This window comes from Oncorhynchus mykiss, chromosome 8 (genome assembly GCF_057628025.1).
Source record: "Oncorhynchus mykiss isolate SJ-2025 chromosome 8, ASM5762802v1, whole genome shotgun sequence".
NCBI lineage: Eukaryota > Metazoa > Chordata > Actinopteri > Salmoniformes > Salmonidae > Oncorhynchus > Oncorhynchus mykiss.
The window spans coordinates 57076729-57099207 of record NC_143029.1 but is presented as its reverse complement, the minus strand read 5'-3'; the positions used below and the strand labels follow the sequence as shown (position 1 = coordinate 57099207).

At 42.5% G+C, this 22479-nt stretch overlaps 1 protein-coding gene across 6 annotated transcripts in view; it reads right to left on the bottom strand.

Annotated features, from left to right (window-relative positions):
• The window catches only part of myripa (myosin VIIA and Rab interacting protein a), a 55651-nt gene that overhangs the window by 8508 nt on the left and 24664 nt on the right, over positions 1 to 22479 (bottom strand). For 3 of the 6 annotated variants that reach the window (XM_090182048.1, XM_021613018.3, XM_090182047.1), the window contains exons 4-10: positions 21560 to 21696; positions 14355 to 14432; positions 3437 to 3534; positions 3271 to 3351; positions 3044 to 3199; positions 2659 to 2806; positions 40 to 641 (exon numbers count right to left, since the gene is read on the bottom strand). In XM_090182048.1, coding sequence (XP_090038174.1) covers positions 40 to 641; positions 2659 to 2806; positions 3044 to 3199; positions 3271 to 3351; positions 3437 to 3534; positions 14355 to 14432; positions 21560 to 21696 — 1300 coding nt within the window. Of the gene's footprint in view, positions 1 to 39; positions 654 to 2658; positions 2807 to 3043; positions 3200 to 3270; positions 3352 to 3436; positions 3535 to 14354; positions 14433 to 21559; positions 21697 to 22479 lie in introns of all 6 variants that reach the window. The other 3 variants (XM_021613020.3, XM_021613017.3, XM_021613019.3) reach the window with 1 other exon arrangement.

Here is a 22479-nt window from a genome sequence, read left to right as displayed (position 1 = left end):
TGAGGTCATAAGTGAAAGTGACAGACTGTCTCGCTTTACCTCTCCTCTTCCCTCCCCTTGATCCTTCTTAGTCCTCTTCCTCCTTCGCGTCCTCCTGACTTTGCCCCCCTCCTCCAGCTCATCAGCCCCGCTGCTCTCAGCCTCCGTCCCCTCAGGGTTAAAGTTCACGTCGAAGATGCCCGGGCGGGATGACCGACGTGAAGAGGGGGTGCACCGGTGCTCCACAGGCACCTTTCTCTTCAGGATGGCGAGCAGAGGCTTCTGGGGCTTCGGCCCTTGACCTCGAATCGGATCTTCTCCTACCTCAGATTCAGAGTTGAGGGTGTCCGTGCTGGCGTGGTGTTCCAGCAAGGGTGAGGGGAGGCTGTGCTGCTGGTCGTCAGAGGCCTGAGAATCTGGTGCCTCTGACCCTTGGTTGTTGTTGGCGTTTGTCATTTTCCTGCGTATCTCCAGCAGGGCGGCGCCCCAGGCCCCCTCTCCCCCCTCGGCGTCGTCTGAGCCCATCTCATCGTAGGCGGAGATCACACCGGACTCCTTCTCCAAAACGCTGAATACCAGTGACTTCCTCTTGGTCAGGAGGCTGGGCCGAGACAGCTGTGTGCTCTGCTGGGCGATCCAGTTCCCGTCTGGGCTCTTCAGCACTGAGGACGCACCTCCGGACACACACACATCAGGGTAGACAGATGCCACACACACACACACACACACACACACACACACACACACACACACACACACACACACACACACACAGAGAGACACACAGACACACAGACACACAAACACAGGGGAGGATGCATTTAGCCACCAGTCTTTTACTACAGTACATCAATAATAGGTCATTCTGTTTGTTTGTTTTCCCCCTATTGAACTGTACAAAGTTGCATGAATGTACAGTGCCTTGCAAAAGTATTCATCCCCCTTGGCGTTTTTCCTATTTTGTTGCATTACAACCTGTAATTTAAATGGATTTTTATTTGGATTTCATGTAATGGACATACACAAAATAGTCCAAATTGGTGAAGTGAAATGAAAAAATATTACTAAAAAACGGAAAAGTGGTGCGTGCATATGTATTCACCCCCTTTGCTGTGAATCCCCTAAATAAGATCTGGTGCAACCAATTACCTTCAGAAGTCACATAATTAGTTAAATAAAGTCCACCTGTGTGCAATCTAAGTGTCACATGATCTGTCACATGTCTCAGTATATATACACCTGTTCTGAAAGGCCCCAGAGTCTGCAACACCACTAAGCAAGGGGCACCACCAAGCAAGCGGCACCATGAAGACCAAGGAGCTCTCCAAACAGGTCAGGGACAAAGTTGTGGAGAAGTACAGATCAGGGTTGAGTTATAAAAAAAATATCCAAAACTTTGAACACCCCACAGAGCACCATTTAAATCCATTATTAAAAAATTTAAAGAATAGGGCACCACAACAAACCACAACAAACCTGAGAGGGCCGCCAAAACTCACGGACCAGGCAAGGAGGGCATTTATCAGAGAGGCAACAAAGAGACCAAAGATAACCCTGAAGGAGCTGCAAAGCTTCACAGCTGAGGCTAGAGTATCTGTCCATAGGACCACTTTAAGCTGTACACTCCACAGAGCTGGGCTTTACGGAAGAGTGGCCAGAAAAAAAGCCATTGCTTGAAGAAAAAAATAAGCCAAAAGGCATGTGGGAGACTCCCCAAACATATGGAAGGTACTCTGGCCAGATGAGACTAAAATTGAGCTTTTTGGTCATCAAGGAAAACGCTATGTCTGGCGCAAACCCGACACCTCTCATCACCCCGAGAATACCATCCCCACAGTGAAGCATGGTGGTTGCAGCATCATGCTGTGGGGATGTTTTTCATCGGCAGGGACTGGGAAACTGGTCAGAATTGAAGGAATGATGGATGGTGCTAAATGCAGGGAAATTCTCGAGGGAAACCTGTTTCAGTCTTCCAGAGATTTGAGACTGGGACGGAGGTTCACCTTCCAGCAGGACAATGACCGTAAGCATACTGCTAAAGCAATACTTGAGAGGTTTAAGGAGAAACACTTAAATGTCTTGGAATGGCCTAGTCAAAACCTAGACCTCAATCTAATTGAGAATCTGTGGTATGACTTAAAGATTGCTGTAAATCAGCAGAACCCATCCAACTTCAAGCAGCTGGGGCAGTTTTGCCTAGACGAATGGGTAAAAATCCCAGTTGCTAGATGTGCCAGGCTTATAGAGAGACTTGCAGCTGTAATTGCTGCAAAGGATGGCTCTACAAATTATTGACTTTGGGGAGGTGGATAGTTATGCACGCTCAAGTTTTCTGTTTTTTGTCTTATTTCTCGTTTGTTTCACAATAAAACATATTTTTCATCTTCAAAGTGGTAGGCATGTTGTGTAAGTTAAATGATACAAACCCCCCAAAAATCTATTTTAATTCCAGGTTGTAAGGCAACAAAATAGGAATAATTCCAAGGTGGTTGAATACTTTAGGAAGCCACTGTATTGTATCTTGAAACTGTAATTGTCTAGGACATGGAAGACAAGCGAATAAATAATTGAAAAAAAAGTGTAATTTTGAAAATGACTAAGCTAGGTGTGTGGAAAGACCGTTGTAATGGTGCGTGTGAATAATGACTAGCAGAGTTGCGTTGGCCAGCAGGGTCTTACTGGAGTTGTCCAGGCGGTCAACACTCTTCCAGTTGGCCAATCCTGCCGCTCCTCCCTCCTTTTTCAGCCCATGCTGAGAGTCCTGGGAAACCCCAGAGCACTGCATCATAACGTTGTCATCCAGCAGCGAGAAGGCAGAGTGAGACCGCTGAGACAAATACAAATAATGAAATAGTTGAATCTCTAAAGAGAGGTAAATATAATCAACATAGGCCACACTGTATATACTGTGTATATAAATATGTTCTGTACTGGTCTTATGTGACAGACTGGGTTTTGAACCTGGGTCGACTGCATGCCGCAGTTAGCCCTCTGAGCTAAAGCCTAGGCAAGGCTACTGATCACGTTAGGTAGTTCCCTGAGCCACCTTACACTCCGTACTAACCCATATAGAGGCCTTGGCGCGGGCTGATGTGGTGCGGGAGATCTTGCAGCTGGGGGAGCTTGAAGCCAAGGGCAGGTCACCACTCTGGTTGTCGGGGAGCCAATCCAGGTCATAGTCTGGCTTCATCTCAGCTAGATTCTTCCTCCGCCGGATGATCTAGCATGAAATAAACTGAGTTGAATTCAATTGTATTGAAATTAATTTAAATTAAATGAAATTGGACGTACTTTCTGCACAATGGTTGTGGCCAGTTCCTCAATCAGCTCTTCTCTGTGGTCTCGCAGATACCTTGCCTCGCTCTGCTTGTCCTAGTCAGAACAACAACGAAGTCAGCCAAACAGTCAATAAGATGTTTACTCTTTTTAGACAACTCCATCCTGCAGAATATGTTACCTGACTGTCGGTGTGTCCCTCTGCCTTGGCGATGGCCTCGTCGATGGCCTCCTCTGCCACCCTCAGTGCCACCGTCAGGGTCTCTGCCATGCTGTGCTCTGAAAAGGGATGGGGACATAACCAAGAGGTTTCTTTAGATTAAAGTCTGTCTTGCTATACACTCACCAGCCAGCAGAGGGTGGTAGTCTGTCTTGCTAGTGGTTTGTTTGTCTTTTTGGAATACTTTTTTTGTTTTTATTTATTTTTGTAATTGTTATTTTTCAGAGGGGGGTTACATGTACAAAAAAAAAATGAGGGTAACCCCCGATTAATTGATCCATTATAGTGATCAGTCCTTTCTGGAGCCCAGATAATTTATTTATAAATCCCATCATTAGATGATTCGGTAGCTGACCTAAGTTGTAAATATGGGAGAAAAAATGAAGGAATTACCTGGTAATGTGAATGTATTTTTCAAATCTTGGAAAGTTCTCAAACCATTACTGTCCATAATATCGGTAAGGGTTCGTATTCCATATTTGCACTACTAGGGGGATGCAAAAGGCCGCCCTCCAGATCTCAAGGCATTGTTGTGAAATATTGGAGTACGGGCATGACATTTTGATTCCCAGTTACATTGTTTTTCAATTTTGCATCAAATAGAAAGTGTGAGCAATAGTAGCACCAAATCGTAATTTACATGAAGGGATAGATCAGTGAAGGTCACCTCTTCCGGGGCAATCTCTATATACTCAACCAGGAGGCAGAATAATAATGTCTGGAACAATTTAAGATGGGGCCAAATGCTAGAGCCTGGAAATACAATTGAAAGTTTGGTAAACATATAGTCCTCCTACGTCTTTCCCTCTTTGTAAATGTACAAATTGTATCCGGGATCGTTAACCTTGCCATATACATTTTTATACCGCACTATGAATTTTATCCCAATAGCCAGAAGGGGGAGCCATGGGATGCATTTAACTACAGAAATTCAGCCATGGCAATATTCATTTTGACAATAGATATTCAGCCAGTGAAAACAACTGGGATATTATTCCATCTACTGATGTCGGATTGAATTGATTTGAGCGTTCTGTTAAAGTTTCTGGTAATGGTTTAATCTAAAGAAGGAAATATATCTCCTCCCAAATATTTAAAATGGAAAACGGTTGGGATTCTATACGTAGAGATGGAGTCCTCCATCGGGGTCTTGAGAGGCAGAAGAGCTGATTTGGTTAGATACATTTTATAACTTGAGATTAAAGCTGAATGTATCTATGATCTTCAATGCGTTTGGGAACAATTGAGATACAGTGTCTATATATATATATATAGTGAAATGTAATTTGCATATAAGGAAATTAAATGATCAGTAGAATATAGAGAAATCTGTGTTATTTAAATTGTTTGCCAAATTGCCTGGGCCAGGGGATCCATGGATAATAAGAACAGCAGAGGTGAAATTGGACCTCCTAGTCTGCTGCTTCTAGTGATCCTGAACGGAGCAGAGCAGATATTGCCTCGAGTGGCGCAGCGGTCTAAGGCAAGGCATGTCAGTGTTAGAGGCGTCACTACAGACCCTGGTTCAATTACAGGCTGTATCACAACCGGCCATGATTGGGAATCCCATAAGACAGTGCACAATTGGCCCAGCATCGTCCGGGTTAGGGTTTGGCCTAAGAATTTGTTCTTATTATTGAAAAAAAAAAAAACATGGCTGAGGAATTGGCATATGGTATTTTAATCATATTAATGAAATTGTTGTCAATTCCAATATGTTCCAAGACTGACCATTCTAGTCTATCAAAAGCTTTTTCTGCATCAAGAAATAATACAGCCCAAAGAGCTGTTGTTTCTGATGATATAGTCGATGGGAGGTTATCCGAGGTTAAACGCTTTTTAACAAACCCACTTTGGACCGTGTGGATTAATTTAGGTAAATTACATGCTGACCATACCGCCCGCATTGCGTGCGCGAGCGTTGCAAAATACATTTACACATACATGTTATTCAATCATTGCATCCACACTGCTTGCTCACGTCAACGAGTCTGTGTAGCCAGGCGGTAAAGTAGAACTTGCTTCTATTTGTGAGGCTTGATGCGCTGCAAGTCCTGCCTCTCCCATCTCCTCATTGTTTTTTTAGGAGTATATAGCCACATGGGTGATTGAAAGATGAACTGAGGCCCATACTCCAGTCCAGTGGGAGGCAGTAATGCACATTAAAGTTGGTTGTCAACTGCCATATAAAGTCCAAAGAAGACGACTGAAAGAGGAGAGATTACTAACTCATTATCTGTGGATTAATTGTCGGAGTAGAGGACCTTATGCATTTCAGGTAAAATAACAACCCAATGTTTGTATCCCAGGACAAATTAGCTAGCAACAGCAAGCTAGCTAGCTAAATTGCCATGACTGTTTAATGCTTTTCGACCAGTCCCCAAATGAATATAGTTGGTTCAGAGTTCGTTTTGATATTTCAACCTGGGTGTCCTGATCGAGTCTGATGTGGATGGACAAAATCAACATGCGCGCACGCCTGGTGTAGTCAGCATGTGAGTCTCGAGACGCGATGCCAATATTTTATAAAAGTTTAATATCTTTGATTATCAAAGATAGAGGACTATAGTGAAAACACTTGGTGGCATCCTTACCTTTTTTTTAATAAGAGCTAAATTAGTGCCGTGTTCACATCTCTCCCAAATTAACATTTAAGAACGGCTGTATTAATAATTTAATAGTGGACCTAATTGATTCCAACATTTTAAATAGACTTCAGTTGGAATACTTTCCCATCCAAGTGATTTGCCTATGTTCATGGCATCCAATGCCCCTTTGAGTCCATTGAGACAGGTTTGGGTGGCTTCCTTCCTGTTGAGAGGAGTTCTTAAAAGGTGCAATATGCAGAAATCGCTCTGCCATTTCCTCGTATCAAAAATTCTAATAGTTCGCCAACTTTCCTGTTCATGTGGCAAATCAAGCATAGTGTTTGTACCATCTAAATACGTTTATAATAAACAAACATATTGTATTTTCAGCTGTTTGAAGCTGGTGTCCAAAACTGAAAGTAAAAGAGGCAAAAATGAAACTTAAGAACGGGAAGCATAGAAATAAAACAGATCTACCAGTTCTTAGACTTGCTTTCAATGAGAATGACAGATCTATAGCTCATAAATACATTTGAACTATAAAACAACGTGAGCAGGTCTCATTGCCAACAATAGCAAAGCAGACATTGTGACGTTGAACAATATACTGGGAATAAAACTTTCGGAAGGCGAGTTGGTGACACAGTGCTCAATAGAACTAATAGGAGCTGGCAGGGTGAAAAATACACTAAAATAAGGCCTGTTTTTTCGCGATTACTTCAAAACGACGGCAAGCAGCTGGGAAATATGGTCATATTATGAAACTGGGCTCCACGGCAGATGCAATGAACTAGTTTTTATCAGAAAAGAACATTGTTAAAAATGTCATGTGTCCAGCCTACCTATTGGTTAACTTTAGCTAGCTATGACAATCAGTTTGCATTGCTAGTTAAAGCTTGCTGTTAGCTAGCCAGCTGAAGTTAGATGGCTGGCTAGCTACAGTAGTGAAAATTACTAGGAACTGTGCGTAGTGATATCTCAGAATGCCATTACTCATCTATCGTATAAAAATGCAAAAATATTTGTATCTGGAATCGGCATCAATCAGTAGAACACGCCTGACTCTAATCCACCAGTTATACAGTCATCAAAAAGAGAACTGGCCCAAGCAAGCAAAGGCAGTAGAACAGTCATCAACTACATGCACCATTTCTTCACCAACTACGGAGTTGGGAAAACACGCGTGGACCTACATTGTGATAACTGCAGTGGCCAAAACAATAACATGTTTGTGCTCTGGTATTGTGCCTGGCGGACAATGCATAAGCTCCACCACAGTCTGGACCTTCACTTCCTGATCACAGGCCACACCAAGTTTGCCCCCGACTGGTGCTTCGGGCTCATCAAGCAGCGCTTCAGAAAGACCAGAGTGAACATTGTCTGAGATTGCTGGTTTTGTGAAGGACAGCACTGTGACAGGGGTCAACATCCCACATCTGGTTGGACTGGAGGATGGTACGGTGCTGATGGAAAGCTATGGCTGGCAACAATACCTGACTCTGTACTTCAGGCCTCCTCTACAGATCAAGCAGTACCAGCAAAAAAATTCATTGTATGAGGTTATTCTTATCTAAACTTGGGAGGTGAATTGATGTTGTGCAGGGTTGTAATGTCTTCTGATTTTTTGTTATTCCCTGTTTTACAGCTTCAATGCTCTGGAGCCTGGTGTTGTTGCCAAGGAGTGTTCGGACTGTCGGGACCAGGTTTCAGCTGCATTGCATCCTTCCAGGGCATTATGCCCTGAATATGTTCTACCATGCCCAGAAATCTGCTCCTTTTACTCTCTGTCCCCAACGCTCTAGGCGACCAGTTTTGATAGCCTTTAGCCGCACCCTCATAATACTCCTCCTCTGTTCCGCGGGTGATGTGGAGGTAAACCCAGGCCCTGCATGTCCCCAGGCACCCTCATTTGTTGACTTCTGTGATCGAAAAAGCCTTGGTTTCATGCATGTCAACATCAGAAGCCTCCTCCCTAAGTTTGTTTTGCTCACTGCTTTAGCACACTCTGCTAACCCTGATGTCCTTGCCGTGTCTGAATCCTGGCTCAGGAAGGCCACCAAAAACTCTGAGATTTCCATACCCAACTATAACATTTTCCGTCAAGATAGAACCGCCAAAGGGGGAGGAGTTAGCCTGCAAAGTAATGTTATACTTTCCAGGTCCATACCCAAACAGTTCGAACTACTAATTTAAAAAATTACTCTCTCCAGAAATAAGTCTCTCACTGTTGCCGCCTGCTACCGACCCCCCTCAGCTCCCAGCTGTGCCCTGGACACCATTTGTGAATTGATCGCCCCCATCTAGCTTCAGAGTTTGTTCTATTAGGTGACCTAAACTGGGATATGCTTAACATCCCGGCAGTCCTACAATCTAAGCTAGATGCCCTCAATCTCACACAAATCATCAAGGAACCCACCAGGTACAACCCTAAATCTGTAAACAAGGGCACCCTCATAGATGTCATCCTGACCAACTGGCCCTCCAAATACACCTCCGCTGTCTTCAACCAGGATCTCAGCGATCACTGCCTCATTGCCTGTATCCGCTACGGAGCCGCAGTCAAACGACCACCCCTCATCACTGTCAAACGCTCCCTAAAACACTTCTGTGAGCAGGCCTTTCTAATCGACCTGGCCCGGGTATCCTGGAAGGACATTGACCTCATCACGTCAGTTGAGGATGCCTGGTCATTCTTTAAAAGTAACTTTCTCACCATTTTAGATAAGCATGCTCCGTTCAAAAAATGCAGAACTAAGAACAGATATAGCCCTTGGTTCACTCCAGACCTGACTGCCCTCGACCAGCACAAAAACATCCTGTGGCGGACTGCAATAGCATCGAATAGTCCCCGCGATATGCAACTGTTCAGGGAAGTCAGGAACCAATACACGCAGTCAGTCAGGAAAGCTAAGGCCAGCTTCTTCAGGCAGAAATTTGCATCTTGTAGCTCCAACTCCAAATAGTTCTGGGACACTGTGAAGTCCATGGAGAACAAGAGCACCTCCTCCCAGCTGCCCACTGCACTGAGGCTAGGTAACACGGTCACCACCGATAAATCCATGATTATCGAAAACTTCAACAAGCATTTCTCAATGGCTGGCCATGCCTTCCGCCTGGCTACTCCAACCTCGGCCAACAGCTCCGCCCCCCCCGCAGCTACTCGCCCAAGCCTCTCCAGGTTCTCCTTTACCCAAATCCAGATAGCAGATGTTCTGAAAGAGCTGCAAAACCTGGACCCGTACAAATCAGCTGGGCTTGACAATCTGGACCCTCTATTTCTGAAACTATCCGCCGCCATTGTCGCAACCCCTATTACCAGCCTGTTCAACCTCTCTTTCATATCGTCTGAGATCCCCAAGGATTGGAAAGCTGCCGCAGTCATCCCCCTCTTCAAAGGGGGAGACACCCTGGACCCAAACTGTTACAGACCTATATCCATCCTGCCCTGCCTATCTAAGGTCTTCGAAAGCCAAGTCAACAAACAGGTCACTGACCATCTCGAATCCCACCGTACCTTCTCCGCTGTGCAATCTGGTTTCCGAGCCAGTCACGGGTGCACCTCAGCCACGCTCAAGGTACTAAACGATATCATAACCGCCATCGATAAAAGACAGTACTGTGCAGCTGTCTTCATCGACCTTGCCAAGGCTTTCGACTCTGTCAATCACCATATTCTTATCGGCAGACTCAGTAGCCTCGGTTTTTCTGATCGGAGGGCATGCTGTCCGGTCCTCTGGCAGTCTCTATGGGGGTGCCACAGGGTTCAATTCTCGGGCCGACTCTTTTCTCTGTATATATCAATGATGTTGCTCTTGCTGCGGGCGATTCCCTGATCCACCTCTACGCAGACGACACCATTCTATATACTTCCGGCCCGTCCTTGGACTCTGTGCTATCTAACCTCCAAACGAGCTTCAATGCCATACAACACTCCTTCCGTGGCCTCCAACTGCTCTTAAACGCTAGTAAAACCAAATACATGCTTTTCAACCGTTCGCTGCCTGCACCCGCACGCCTGACTAGCATCACCACCCTGGATGGTTCCGACCTTGAATATGTGGACATCTATAAGTACCTAGGTGTCTGGCTAGACTGTAAACTCTCCTTCCAGACTCATATCAAACATCTCCAATCGAAAATCAAATCTAGAGTCGGCTTTCTATTCCGCAACAAAGCCCCCTTCACTCACGCCGCCAAACTTACCCTAGTAAAACTGAATATCCTACCGATCCTCGATTTTGGCGATGTCATCTACAAAATTGCTTCCAACACTCTACTTAGCAAACTGGATGCAGTTTATCACAGTGCCATCTGTTTTGTCACTAAAGCACCTTATACCACCCACCACTGCAACCTGTATGCTCTAGTCGGCTGGCCCTCGCTACATATTCGTCGCCAGACCCACTGGCTCCAGGTCATCTACAAGTCCATGCTAGGTAAAGCTCCGCCTTATCTCAGTTCACTGGTCACGATGGCAACACCCAGCCGTAACACGCGCTCCAGCAGGTGTATCTCACTGATCATCCCTAAAGCCAACACCTCATTTGGCCGCCTTTCGTTCCAGTTCTCTGCTGCCTGTGACTGGAACGAGTTGCAAAAATCGCTGAAGTTGGAGACTTTTATCTCCCTCACCAACTTCAAACATCTGCTATCTGAGCAGCTAACCGATCGCTGCAGCTGTACATAGTCTATCGGTAAATAGCCCACCCATTTTTACCTACCTCATCCCCATACTGTTTTTATTTATTTTATTTTCTGCTCTTTTGCACACCAATATCTCTCCCTGTACATGACCATCTGATCATTTATCACTCCAGTGTTAATCTCCAAAATTGTAATTATTCGCCTACCTCCTCATGCCTTTTGCACACAATGTATATAGACTCTCCTTTTTTCTACTGTATTATTGACTTGTTAATTGTTTACTCCATGTGTAACTCTGTGTTGTCTGTTCACACTGCTATGCTTCATCTTGGCCAGGTCGCAGTTGCAAATGAGAACTTGTTCTCAACTAGCCTACCTGGTTAAATAAAGGTGAAATAAAAAATAAATAAAACATTTAAAAAGATGGTCAGCCTGTAAAGCGCCACCTGGACTGGACACAAGCTATCTTTTTGACAAGATCAGACAATTTTGTGATGAAGAGTTTATGGACATCACATGCCCTGCACCAAAGTCAAGGGCAGGACAGCAACAGGCTCTCCGAATATAGATTCCCTTGTTCATGCGTGGTTTGGGCGGACCAGTCATTAGCACTATCTACAGTGGCTCTATTAAAATGACTCTGTTATATAACACACAGATATACATTGCTGCTACTATTTTTTTTATCATGCTGCTCAGCCACTTTACCCCTGATTGTATGCATGTAACTACCTCGTCTATCACTATAATATGATTTTGTGACATACCACAACAATATCATGTGATCGTATCAAGTGTCCATCACATAAAAATATGGCGCATGCATCTGTTTATGTACTGTACATGTTCACCTCACTCTGGTTTCAACTCAGGTTGCATGGTCTTATCTTGTATGGAATACTATGTGATAGGTGCATGTGTAACAGTATATAAAGTATGCTAATGTACTGGTGTGAAGGCATTTGGGCAGTGGTGTAAAGTACTTAAGTAAAAATACTTGAAAGTACTACTTAAGTCGTTTTTTGTGATATCTGTACATTACTATTTTATATTTAACTACTTTTACTTCACTACATTCGTAAAGAAAATAATGTACTTTTTACTCAATACATTTTCCTTGAGACCCAAAAGTAATTGTTACATTTTGACAGGAAAATATAACCAGAATATAAAGAGTGGGAGGTCCTGGTGCACAACTGAGCAAGAGGACAAGTACATTAGTGTCTAGTTTGAGAAACAGACACCTCACAAGTCCTCAACTGGCAGCTTTATTAAATAGTACCCGCAAAATACCAGTCTCAATGTCAACAGTGAAGAGGCGACTCCGGGATGCTGACCTTCTAGGCAGAGTTCCTCTGTCCCGTGTCTGTGTTCTTTTGCCCATCTTAATCTTTTATTTTTATTGGCCAGTCTGAGGAATGGCTTTTCCTTTGCAACTCTGCCTAGAAGGCCAGCATCCCAGAGTCACCTCTTTACTGTTGACTTTGAGACAGTGTTTTAGAGGGTACTATTTAATGAAGCGGCCAGTTGAGGACTTGTGAGGCGTCTGTTTCTCAAACTAGACACACGAATGTACTTGTCCCCTTGTTCAGTTGTGCACCGGGGCCTCCCACTCTTTTTATTCTGGTTAGAGCCAGTTTGGACTGTTCTGTGACGGGGGTAGTACACAGTTTTGTACGAGATCTTCAGTTTCTTGGCAATTTCTCGCATGGAATAGCCTTAATTTCTAAGAACAAGAATAGACTGACGAGTTTCAGAAGAAAGTTCTTTGTTTCTGGCCATTTTGAGCCTATAATCGAACCCCTAAATGCTGATGCTCCAGATACTCAACTAGTCTAAAGGCCAGTTTTATTGCTTCTTTAATCAGAACAACAGTTTTCAGCTGTGCTAACATGATTGTAAAAGGGTTTTCTAATTATCAATTGGCCTTTTAAAATGATAAACTTGGATTAGCTAACACAACCTGCCATTGGAACACAGGAGTGATGGTTGCTGATTATGGGCCTCTGTACGCCTATGTAGCTATTCCATAAAAAAATCAGCCGTTTCCAGCTACAATAGTCATTTACAACATTAACAATGTGTACACTGTATTTCTTATCACTTTTCAAAAACAAGGACATTTCTAAGTGACCCCAAACGATTGAACGGTAGTGTACATACATACAAAAACATTCATACATATACACACATATATATATATATATACACATATATATATATATACACTTTTTTTTAGAATATACCTTTATTATTCCCCGCAAACACTACCACCCCTCCCCCAATTGAAGTAAACTAATAAACAATAACACTTCGGCTTCTACCTTCAGTTTATACATACTATACACATTTTACAGACACAACCTATTTTACAATAGTTATATTTTGTTTGTTTTTAGTCCTTCCTCTATTTCTGATGTCAATTAGTTATATTTGTAACTGTGCTATTTCACAAAAGTTCTGAACCTATGTACATTTTACAGACCCAGTATGTTATCTTATTATTGGTTATCTTGTTATTAGTCCCACCCTTCAGCTCCATTCAACCTATCCCATTTTGGATTTCTATTTGCCATATATTTTTAACTGTGCAGTACAAAAGTACAGAACCTTTCTATTCTCATAGTTCTTACAGATTGTAAATTAAAGATAAAAAATGTTGCTAAAATCATTATTATATTATTGATCGATTGACTTTGACTTTTCAAATCACCCAGTGTTGCTATCTGCAGTGTTAGTTCTAGGTAAATCTTGTAATTCTTCAGCCATTCCTAGACCAGTGACCAAAAACAAAATACATATGGACAGTACCAAAATAAATGATCTAATGACTCTGCCTCCTTGCAGCAAAATCTTTAGAACTGGGAAGATTGTATCCCCCATATATATAACATTATATTAGTTGCAAATATTTTGTATAATAAGTTTTGAATCGGGCGTTGTTTTGCGTGTCAATTCATAAACCATGTGCCATGGAATCGGTACACCGAAAATCTCTTCCCAACTATTTTGCAATTTATATGGCACAGCTGTAAATTTGTTGGTCCTTAAATGAAACTGGTATATATATATTTTTAGTTATCACACTTTTCTTTTACCATTTTTGGTCTTTAATGCAGGGCAGACGGACAAGTTCCTTACCTTTTCCCCCTAGACCTGCTATTGTTACTTGCCATACAGTAAACGTCCCACACCTGAATGTGATGTTATATGTTGACAATAATTTGAAAATAAGTAAATGTATAGTTATTTTGCAAAAGAAAAGCCACGAGATAGCCACCATTTACGATGCATGCCACCGGAACCGGAAGTTATTTTATGAACAAAATGATAATAATGATTGGGTTGCTTATTTTTGTCAACAAATATACACAAGTATGTAATGGAAATTGTTTTTTTTGTATATCTCCTTGAGATACCTCCGAGAGGTCACAGCCAAGGATCAGCCATTATGGACAACAACCAGGGTTAAGTGCCTTGCTCATGGGCAGATCAACAGATTTTTCACCTAGTAGACTCAGGGATTCAAACCAGCAACCTTTCAGTTACTAGCCCAACATTCTAACCACTAGGCTACCTACGGCCCCCCTATCTGTTCTTTCAGTAAAGACATGAAATGCTTGAGAAGGGGAAAGCCAGAAGCCTACCTTCACTCTGTCTGTAGAAGGCGTTTTCACTACAGACGCTGCCCTCGTTGCCGATGCTCTCCTCATACGTGCTACCCTCTGCAAAAAGATACAACACACAGGGCATGGGTCATGTTCAGTAGGTCACAATGTAGCAAAAAGGTGTGAACAGGAAAATAAAATGGGCATTGGACAACTTTGTCTGTTTCAAATAATTGTCTCCTGTTATGTGTGTAAACCTCTACTGGATTGGTGGGTCCCCCGCGGGACGGTTGAGCTAACGTAGGCTAATGTGATTAGCATGAGGTTGTAAGTAACAAGAACATTTCCCAGGATATAGACATATCTGATATTGCCAGAAAGCTTAAAATCTTGTTAATCTAACTGCACTGTCCAATTTACAGTAGCTATTACAGTGAAATAATCCCATGCTATTGTTTGAGGAGATAGCACAGTTATGAACTTTAAAATGTATTAATAAACAAATTAGGCACATTTGGGCAGTCTTGATGCATAATGTTGAACAGAAATGCAATGGTTCATTGGATCCGTCTAAAGCATTGCACATACACTGCTCCCATCTAGTGTCCAAAATCTAAATTGCGCCTGGGCTGGAATAATACATTTTGGCCATTCTTTTGCATTTCAAAGATGATGGTTTAAAAGAAAAAAATGTAAACGCATGTTAGTCTGGGACAGTTGTGGGATGCGCTAGCTGCCAAATTAATACAACCACTTGCATCAAAAAAACTTTAAGCAATGAGCCTGATGCAACAGATGAGAATGTTTAGCTTTAAATATTGATAAACTTTTAGGATATTTCTTCACCGTATAAGCGTAGCAATTCGCATATGGTAGTAGCTATAAGCGCAAATGTTCCATTAGCAGGAAAACACAGTTCTCAAAAGTGACCACAATTACGATTGTGCATGCATTGCTTTTATTATTAAGATGCATTTTTATGGTGAAAATTATCTTCCCCAAACTTGAAACTCACATGTTTCATTTGGCCACTTCAGTTGTGATACACACCTTCTCAAAACATATAGGCCTATGGGCTAGGCTACATGATTTGAAAAAGGTAGCAAAAAAAGACATGCGCTGTTTCTTCCCTTAAGCCAGGCATAATTCACAATCACACATCACACTATCCTTGATTTAATCTTGTCTTTACATATATACTAAATAATATATGTGTGAAATTTGATTGGATTTAGAATGGACCATTATCATGCACCTGTCTTGAAACAGGGGCAGCGGAAAAATACATGTCATCTATGCACTTAAATAGCGAATGGTTCATTTTCATGCCAGCCAGGTAGGCTATACACCTGTTGTATAGAGAAGCAATGTGCTTAATATTAGGAAAGTTGAGAAATAAATATTGTAAGCCTATAGAAAGCTGATGGGATCCTCCTCTTTTTAATAGAGGCCATGTTTTCTCACGCAATTGCATGACCTATTGAAATGTTGGGCAACATGGGCTCAAGAAGACATTGATTAGATTTTCGATTACATTTGCATTAATAGAGTGCTGAGTAGCATCAGAGATTGCAGAAACCTAATTACCATGACTAAATGTGAAGTGGAATTTGACTGCCATCAAGACTGGTGACCGTCGGTGTGGCGGTATTACAGTCACCATAACAGCCCTAGTCATACATCCTCATTCTGCTTTGAGCTCTATTCAGGTCCTCTAAATATGCACATAAAGCTGAGGTTATTTGTTGTTATGTAACTGCATTACTGTGTCTTGTGTGAGGCATTATCAACCTTATCCCTGGACTGCGTGTGCCCAGTGTTCATGTAGTTCAGAAGTGGATTGGGGAAGTGGATATGGTCATTTCCAGTCCTTTTAAGGAGGAAGGCAGTGAACTTGAGTGACATGAACTAGATTTGAGAACAAAGCCTCATTCTGTTTTCTTTGCGACTCTATTGCTAACTGGCTGTGTATTGGGGGTCCACAGGCACGCACAAACGCACAAGAACGCACGAACACACACACACACACACACACACACACACACACACACACACACACACACACACACACAGTCCCTCAAATCGTTTGGAGAAAAAATCCTTTCAATTTTATTCAGCTACGTTCAATTGCATTCTTCATACTGTAAAATAACATTAAATAATTGTATTTTTTTATTTTTTATTTCACCTTTATTTAAATTTAACTGGTTTTAACTTGCTTGACCATTGCTGTAGGTCATATAACTGTTTGTTACATGCAATATGCTTTGTGGACTCAATTTTGTGATGAAACAAAGGTGTGGTTGAAATTATTCTGTCACTGTGTCTTCTTATTATCTCGACTTCAGGCCTATATATCATGGCCGCAATGCATATGAACTAACAGGTTATAGAACAAACAACGCAATTATCACAACACATGAGTTGAAATATGGCTTTTGTTTCTGGCTTGGCTTCCTCAGTGATTTTACCCGCTACTGTGCACAAAGTAATTTAGTCCGTGTGACCATGAGCAAGTGGTCTTGTTTCAATTCAAATTATTTAGTATTTTCCATCTGAGAATATCACAGAATATCATATATATATATATATATATATATGACCCCTGCTACTGCAAATATCTCCGTGGCCAAAGCTGTCCTGCCCTTCCCCTGAAGGTTCTGGAGCATAGTAGGCTTTATGAATATGGCAGAGGGCATTAAGTAGAATGTAATCCACACATGTACTTACTATGTTGTCAAGTACAGACACGGATAATGCATTCACATTGCATTCTACTATTACATTCATATAACACATATACACAGATTTTGGCTCCTGTTCCTAAACTCAGTGTGGCCTACACATTGCCCGTCTCAGGATGTGTACAGTAATCTGGTGAACTTGTTAAATGAAATAAAAACCTGCAGGCGCTTAGTCCTGTTTTCTTCTCCCTCAACAGTCCTGCTGCACAACGCGCACACACACACACACACACACACACACACACACACACACACACACACACACACACACACACACACACACACACACACACACACACACACACACACACACACACACACACACACACACACACACACCTCTTGACCTGAATGCAATCGGACCTCTCTAATTCCCAAAAGTTTTGGGACACTGTTAAGTCCATGGAGAATAAGAGCACCTCCTCACAGCTGCCCACAGCACTGAGGCTAGGAAACACTGTCACCACCGATAAATCCACGATAATCAAGAATTTCAATAAGCATTCCTCTATGGCTGGCCATGCTTTCCACCTGGCTACCCCAACCCCGAACAACAGCTCTGCACCCCGCACAGCAACTGGCCCAAGCCTCACCCGCTTATCCTTCACCCAAATCCAGACAGCTGATGTTCTGAAAGAGCTGCACAATCTGGATCCCTACAAATCAGCTGGGCTAGACAATCTGGGCCCTCTCTTCCTAAAATTATCCGCTGCCATTGTTGCAACCCCTATTACTAGTCTGTTCAACCTCTATTTCGTATCGTCTGAGATTCCTAAAGATTGGAAAGCAGCCGTGGTCATCCCCCTCTTCAAAGGGGGAGACACTCTAGACCCAAACTGTTACAGACCTATATTCATCCTGTCCTACCTTTCCAAGGTCTTTTAGATCCAAGTTAACAAACAGATCACCGACCATTTCGAATCCCACCGTACCTTCTCCGATATGCAATCCGGTTTCCGAGTTGGTCACAGGTGCAGCTCAGCCATGCTTAAGGTCCTAAACGATATCATAACCGCCATCGATAAAAGACAGTACTGTGCAGCCGTCTTCATCGACATGGCCAAGGCTTTCGACTCTGTCAATCACCGTATTCTTATCGGCAGACTCAACAGCCTTTGATTCTCTAATGACTGCCTCGCCTGGTTCACAAACTACTTCTAAGAATCTTTGGACACTGTGTTAACAAACCTCCAAACGAGCTTCATTGCCATACAACACTCCTTCCTTGGCCTCCAACTGCTCTTAAATGCTAAAATGACAACTATAAATACCTAGGTGTCTGGCTAGACTGTAAACTCTCCTTCCAGACTCATATTAAGCATCTCCAATCCAAAATTAAATCTAGAATCAGCTTCCTATTTCGCAACAAAGCCTCCACTCATTCTGCCAAACATACCCTCATAAAACTGACTAACCTACCGATGCTTGACTTCTGGGATGTCATTTACAAACTAGCCTCCAACACTCTACTCAGCAAATTGGATGCAGTCTATCACAGTGCCATCCGTTTTGTCACCAAAGCCCCTTAAACTACCCACCACTGCGACCTGTATGCTCTGGTTGGCTTGTCCTCGCTACATATTCGTCGCCAAACCCACTGGCTCCAGGTCATCTATAAGTCTTTGCTAGGTAAAGCTCTGCCTTATCTCAGTTCACTGGTCACCATAGCAACATCCACCCCTAGCACGCGCTCCAGCAGGTATATTTCACTGGTCATCCCCAAAGCCAACACCTCATTTGGCCGCCTTTCCTTCGAGTTCTCTGCTGCCAATGACTGGAACGAATTGCAAAAATCACTGAAGTTGGAGACTTACATCTCCATCACTAACTTTAAGCATCAGCTGTCAGAGCAGCTTACCGATCGCTGCATCTGTACACAGCCCATCTGTAAATAGCTCATCCAACTACCTACCTCATCCCATATTTGTTTTGGTTTTTCTGATCTTTTGCACACCAGTATTTCTACTTGCACATCCTCATCTGCACATCTATCACTCTAGTGTTAATTGCTCAATTGTAATTACTTTGCCACTATGGCCTATTTATTGCCTTACCTCCCTCCTTACTTCATTTGCACACACTGTATACATGTTTTTCTATTGCGTTATCGACTGTACGTTTGTTTATGTGTAACTCTGTGTTGTTGTTTTTGTCGCACTGCTTTGCTTTATCTTGGCCAGGTCGCAGTTGTAAATGAGAACTTGTTCTCAACTGGCCTACCTGGTTAAATAAAGGTGAAATAAAATAAAAATAAATAATAAAATGAAAATGGATGGCCCTCCCTTCAGCAATATATGTAGTATTTTTACCTAAATCCTCCCTGAACGCTTAAAATGTGTCCTTTAAGCATGATATGACATTAGAGGTATTTTTAAAGTTGTGGGTTTGCAGACCACTGTGGAAAAGAGTAGGGGTGTAGGAAAAGCATTGCATGACTCTATCATTGTATTTGCCGGTCAGTGAAAAAATGGCCTTTTATAAACATTTCATGCAATTCTAATTAATTTTACATATTAGCATCATATTTTTTTATGCCACACAGACTACCAAAATTACAGGCTATGCATGGACAGACAGATAGGCCTATGTGTTAATCTTATTATATTTCTCTAATGCCAAATCGGTGTGTTTTGTTTGCAACGAAACTGTCCCTGTTTGCAAATAATTAGGAATCTGAGCATGTTACTTTCAAAAGTTAGGCCTACCCTTCCACCCTAGAAAGAGTAGGCCTATCAACGTAGAAAAATGTAAGTTTTAACTGCTGGCTACTCTTCTTCCATGGTTTAACTCAATGAGAGGTTCCATTTTTTATCCTCCAAATCTTACGCTAACAAGGGGTAGGCCTGTGCTTCTTGGCCATTTTCTTCAATTAAAGGTAGACATACCCCCTCAATTTGAGTCTTGGTTTTAATGTAACTGTCATACCCAAATCTTTTTCACCTGTCCTTGTGATTGTCTCCACTCCCCGCCAGGTGTTGCCCATCTTCCCCATTATCCCCTGTGCATTTATACCTGTGTTCTCTGTTTCTCTGTTGCCAGTTCGTCTTGTTTGTCAAGACAACCAGCGTTTTTGTGTCAGCTCCTGCTTTTCCCGTCTCTTTTTTCTTGTCCTCCTGGATTTGATCCTTGCCTGTCCTGACCCTGAGCCCGCCCGCCTGACCACTCTGCCTGCCCTTGAGCCTGCCTGCCGTCCTGTACCTTTGCCCCACCTCTGGATTACCGACCACTGCCTGACCTGACCCTGAGCCTGCCTGACGTCCTGTACCTTTGCCCCTGTTGCTGTAATAAACATTGTTACTTCGACATGTCTGGTCTGCATCTGGGTCTTACCTTTATCCGGATAGTAACAGACCTTCACTGACAAGGAGGTAGGTTATTTAAAGAGTGCATGGGTGGAGGAGTTGACCGACAAATCTATGGATATAGCAGCCTATAGTCTAATTGAATCTGTAAAACAGGAAGGCATGCCTCTTATTTCTTAAATAGGAAGAAATAGGCTCCAACACAAAGTCTTGTTGTTAGTAAAGTCTAATTCAAATGAAGACGGTTGCCTACTCGAATTTGCCTACTTTCAGCAACATTAGCTGTCCGTTTCTGATTGATTGTGCTGTGGCTGCTGCGTCAAGTTTTAGCAGCACAACGTTCCTTGAATCTGGCTTATTGAGAGGTCAATAACTCTGATAAATACATCATGGGTAGAATAAAATATTGTTTTTAATAAAATCAATTATTGTATCGGAAAGCTATCAAAGTTGACCTTCTCATCTTTGTGCTCTTCCTTCTCAAACGGAACAGAACATAAAGTATAGGCTAGTCCACGTGCAATATTTTTTAGACTAGGCCTAATTTTTTGGGATGAAGCCTTTCACTCCTCCTGAACTGCCATTGTAGGCTTACACGGCGCAGCCATTGGATGGCAGCACACAAAAAGGGTTTTGATCAGCAAGAGCAGAGCAGCCCGGGGCTCAGGGTTGGAATATCCATTGCAGTGTGTAATGCAGTTGTATTTACACCATCCCAGCAGCTATCTTAGAAATATATCATTTTGCTCTGTGCTTTGCTTCCCAGAGCATGCACTTCATAGCCCATAGCCTAGGCTATGGATCATTTGACTTGAGACAACACTAAATAGCCTATAGGCACATTTGATATTAAGCGGAGAATCAGAGATGAGGGACGGCATCGGGCACATATCTATTTATAGCTTAATAAGCAATTAATTCTAAAACACTAAGAAATATTGACATTTTATCAATTACAAATTACATGACCCTCCCCTGGACTAGATTATAAAAAATACTAAACCCTCCCCTTGACTGAAATTGAAAAAGCATGACCCTCCCCATTTTCCTCCATGTAACCATTCTGTAAATGTTGATCCATCCCTAAGATGCTGGAAGATTTGACACAAGCAGAGAGTCTCTGCACTCGTACGGTCGATGTAAACGTCCGATTAAAGTTGTGGCAGCAGTAAAAAAAAAAAACTGTCCAGTCCTGTACCTGTGAGTTCTCCCAGCGTCCCATGCTCCGCCAGGTGTTTTCTGTATAGTGTCTTCAGCACCTTGGCACTACCAAACCTCTTGAAGCGACACTTTACATTGTTGTAGTACCACTCCAGGGACTGGGTCTTCAGAAGCCTGGCACGATGACAACAGAGAGGAGAGAGAAAAGAGGACTGATTAGATGTGGTGATATTACAGTGCTTCAGGAAAATATTCACACCCCTTGATGTTTTCCCTGATGTTGTGTTACAGCCTGAATTTTAAATGGATTAAATTGAGATTTATTTTTTGTGTCACTGACTTACCCACAATACACCATAATGTCAAAGTGGAATTATGTATTTAGAACATTTTACAAATAAATGAAAAGCTGAAATGTCTTGAGTCAATATGTTTTCAACCCCTTTGTTATGGCAAGCCTAAATTAGTTCAGGAGTACAAGTGTGCTTAACAAGTCACATAATAAGTTGCATGGACTCTGTGTGCAATAAAAATGTTTAACATGATTTTTGAACGACTTCTTCGTCTCCACCACACAAACAATTATCTGTAAGGTCCCTCAGTCGAGCAGTGAATTTCAAACACAGATTCTATTCAGGGACTATTTTTTTGGGGGGGGTTGTAACTTTTAGGACGATTCCATTAGCTCTATTGTTCTGGGTAAGGGTTAAGGCATTCTGTGACCTCTACTGTCATAACTTTGTAGGGTGTGTATGGGCTTTGCGTGTGTGACCACATGTACTGTACCTCTGAATCAAGGGGACCATGGCCAACACACACACACACACACACACAGATCCCTTGTCCTCATCTCACTATATTGAACATCTGCCAACTTATTCTAGTTAGGAGATCTCTGATTGTAGACATCCTTGAATCGATTGTCCATTTCCTCCCCAAAGGACACTGGGTTAGGGT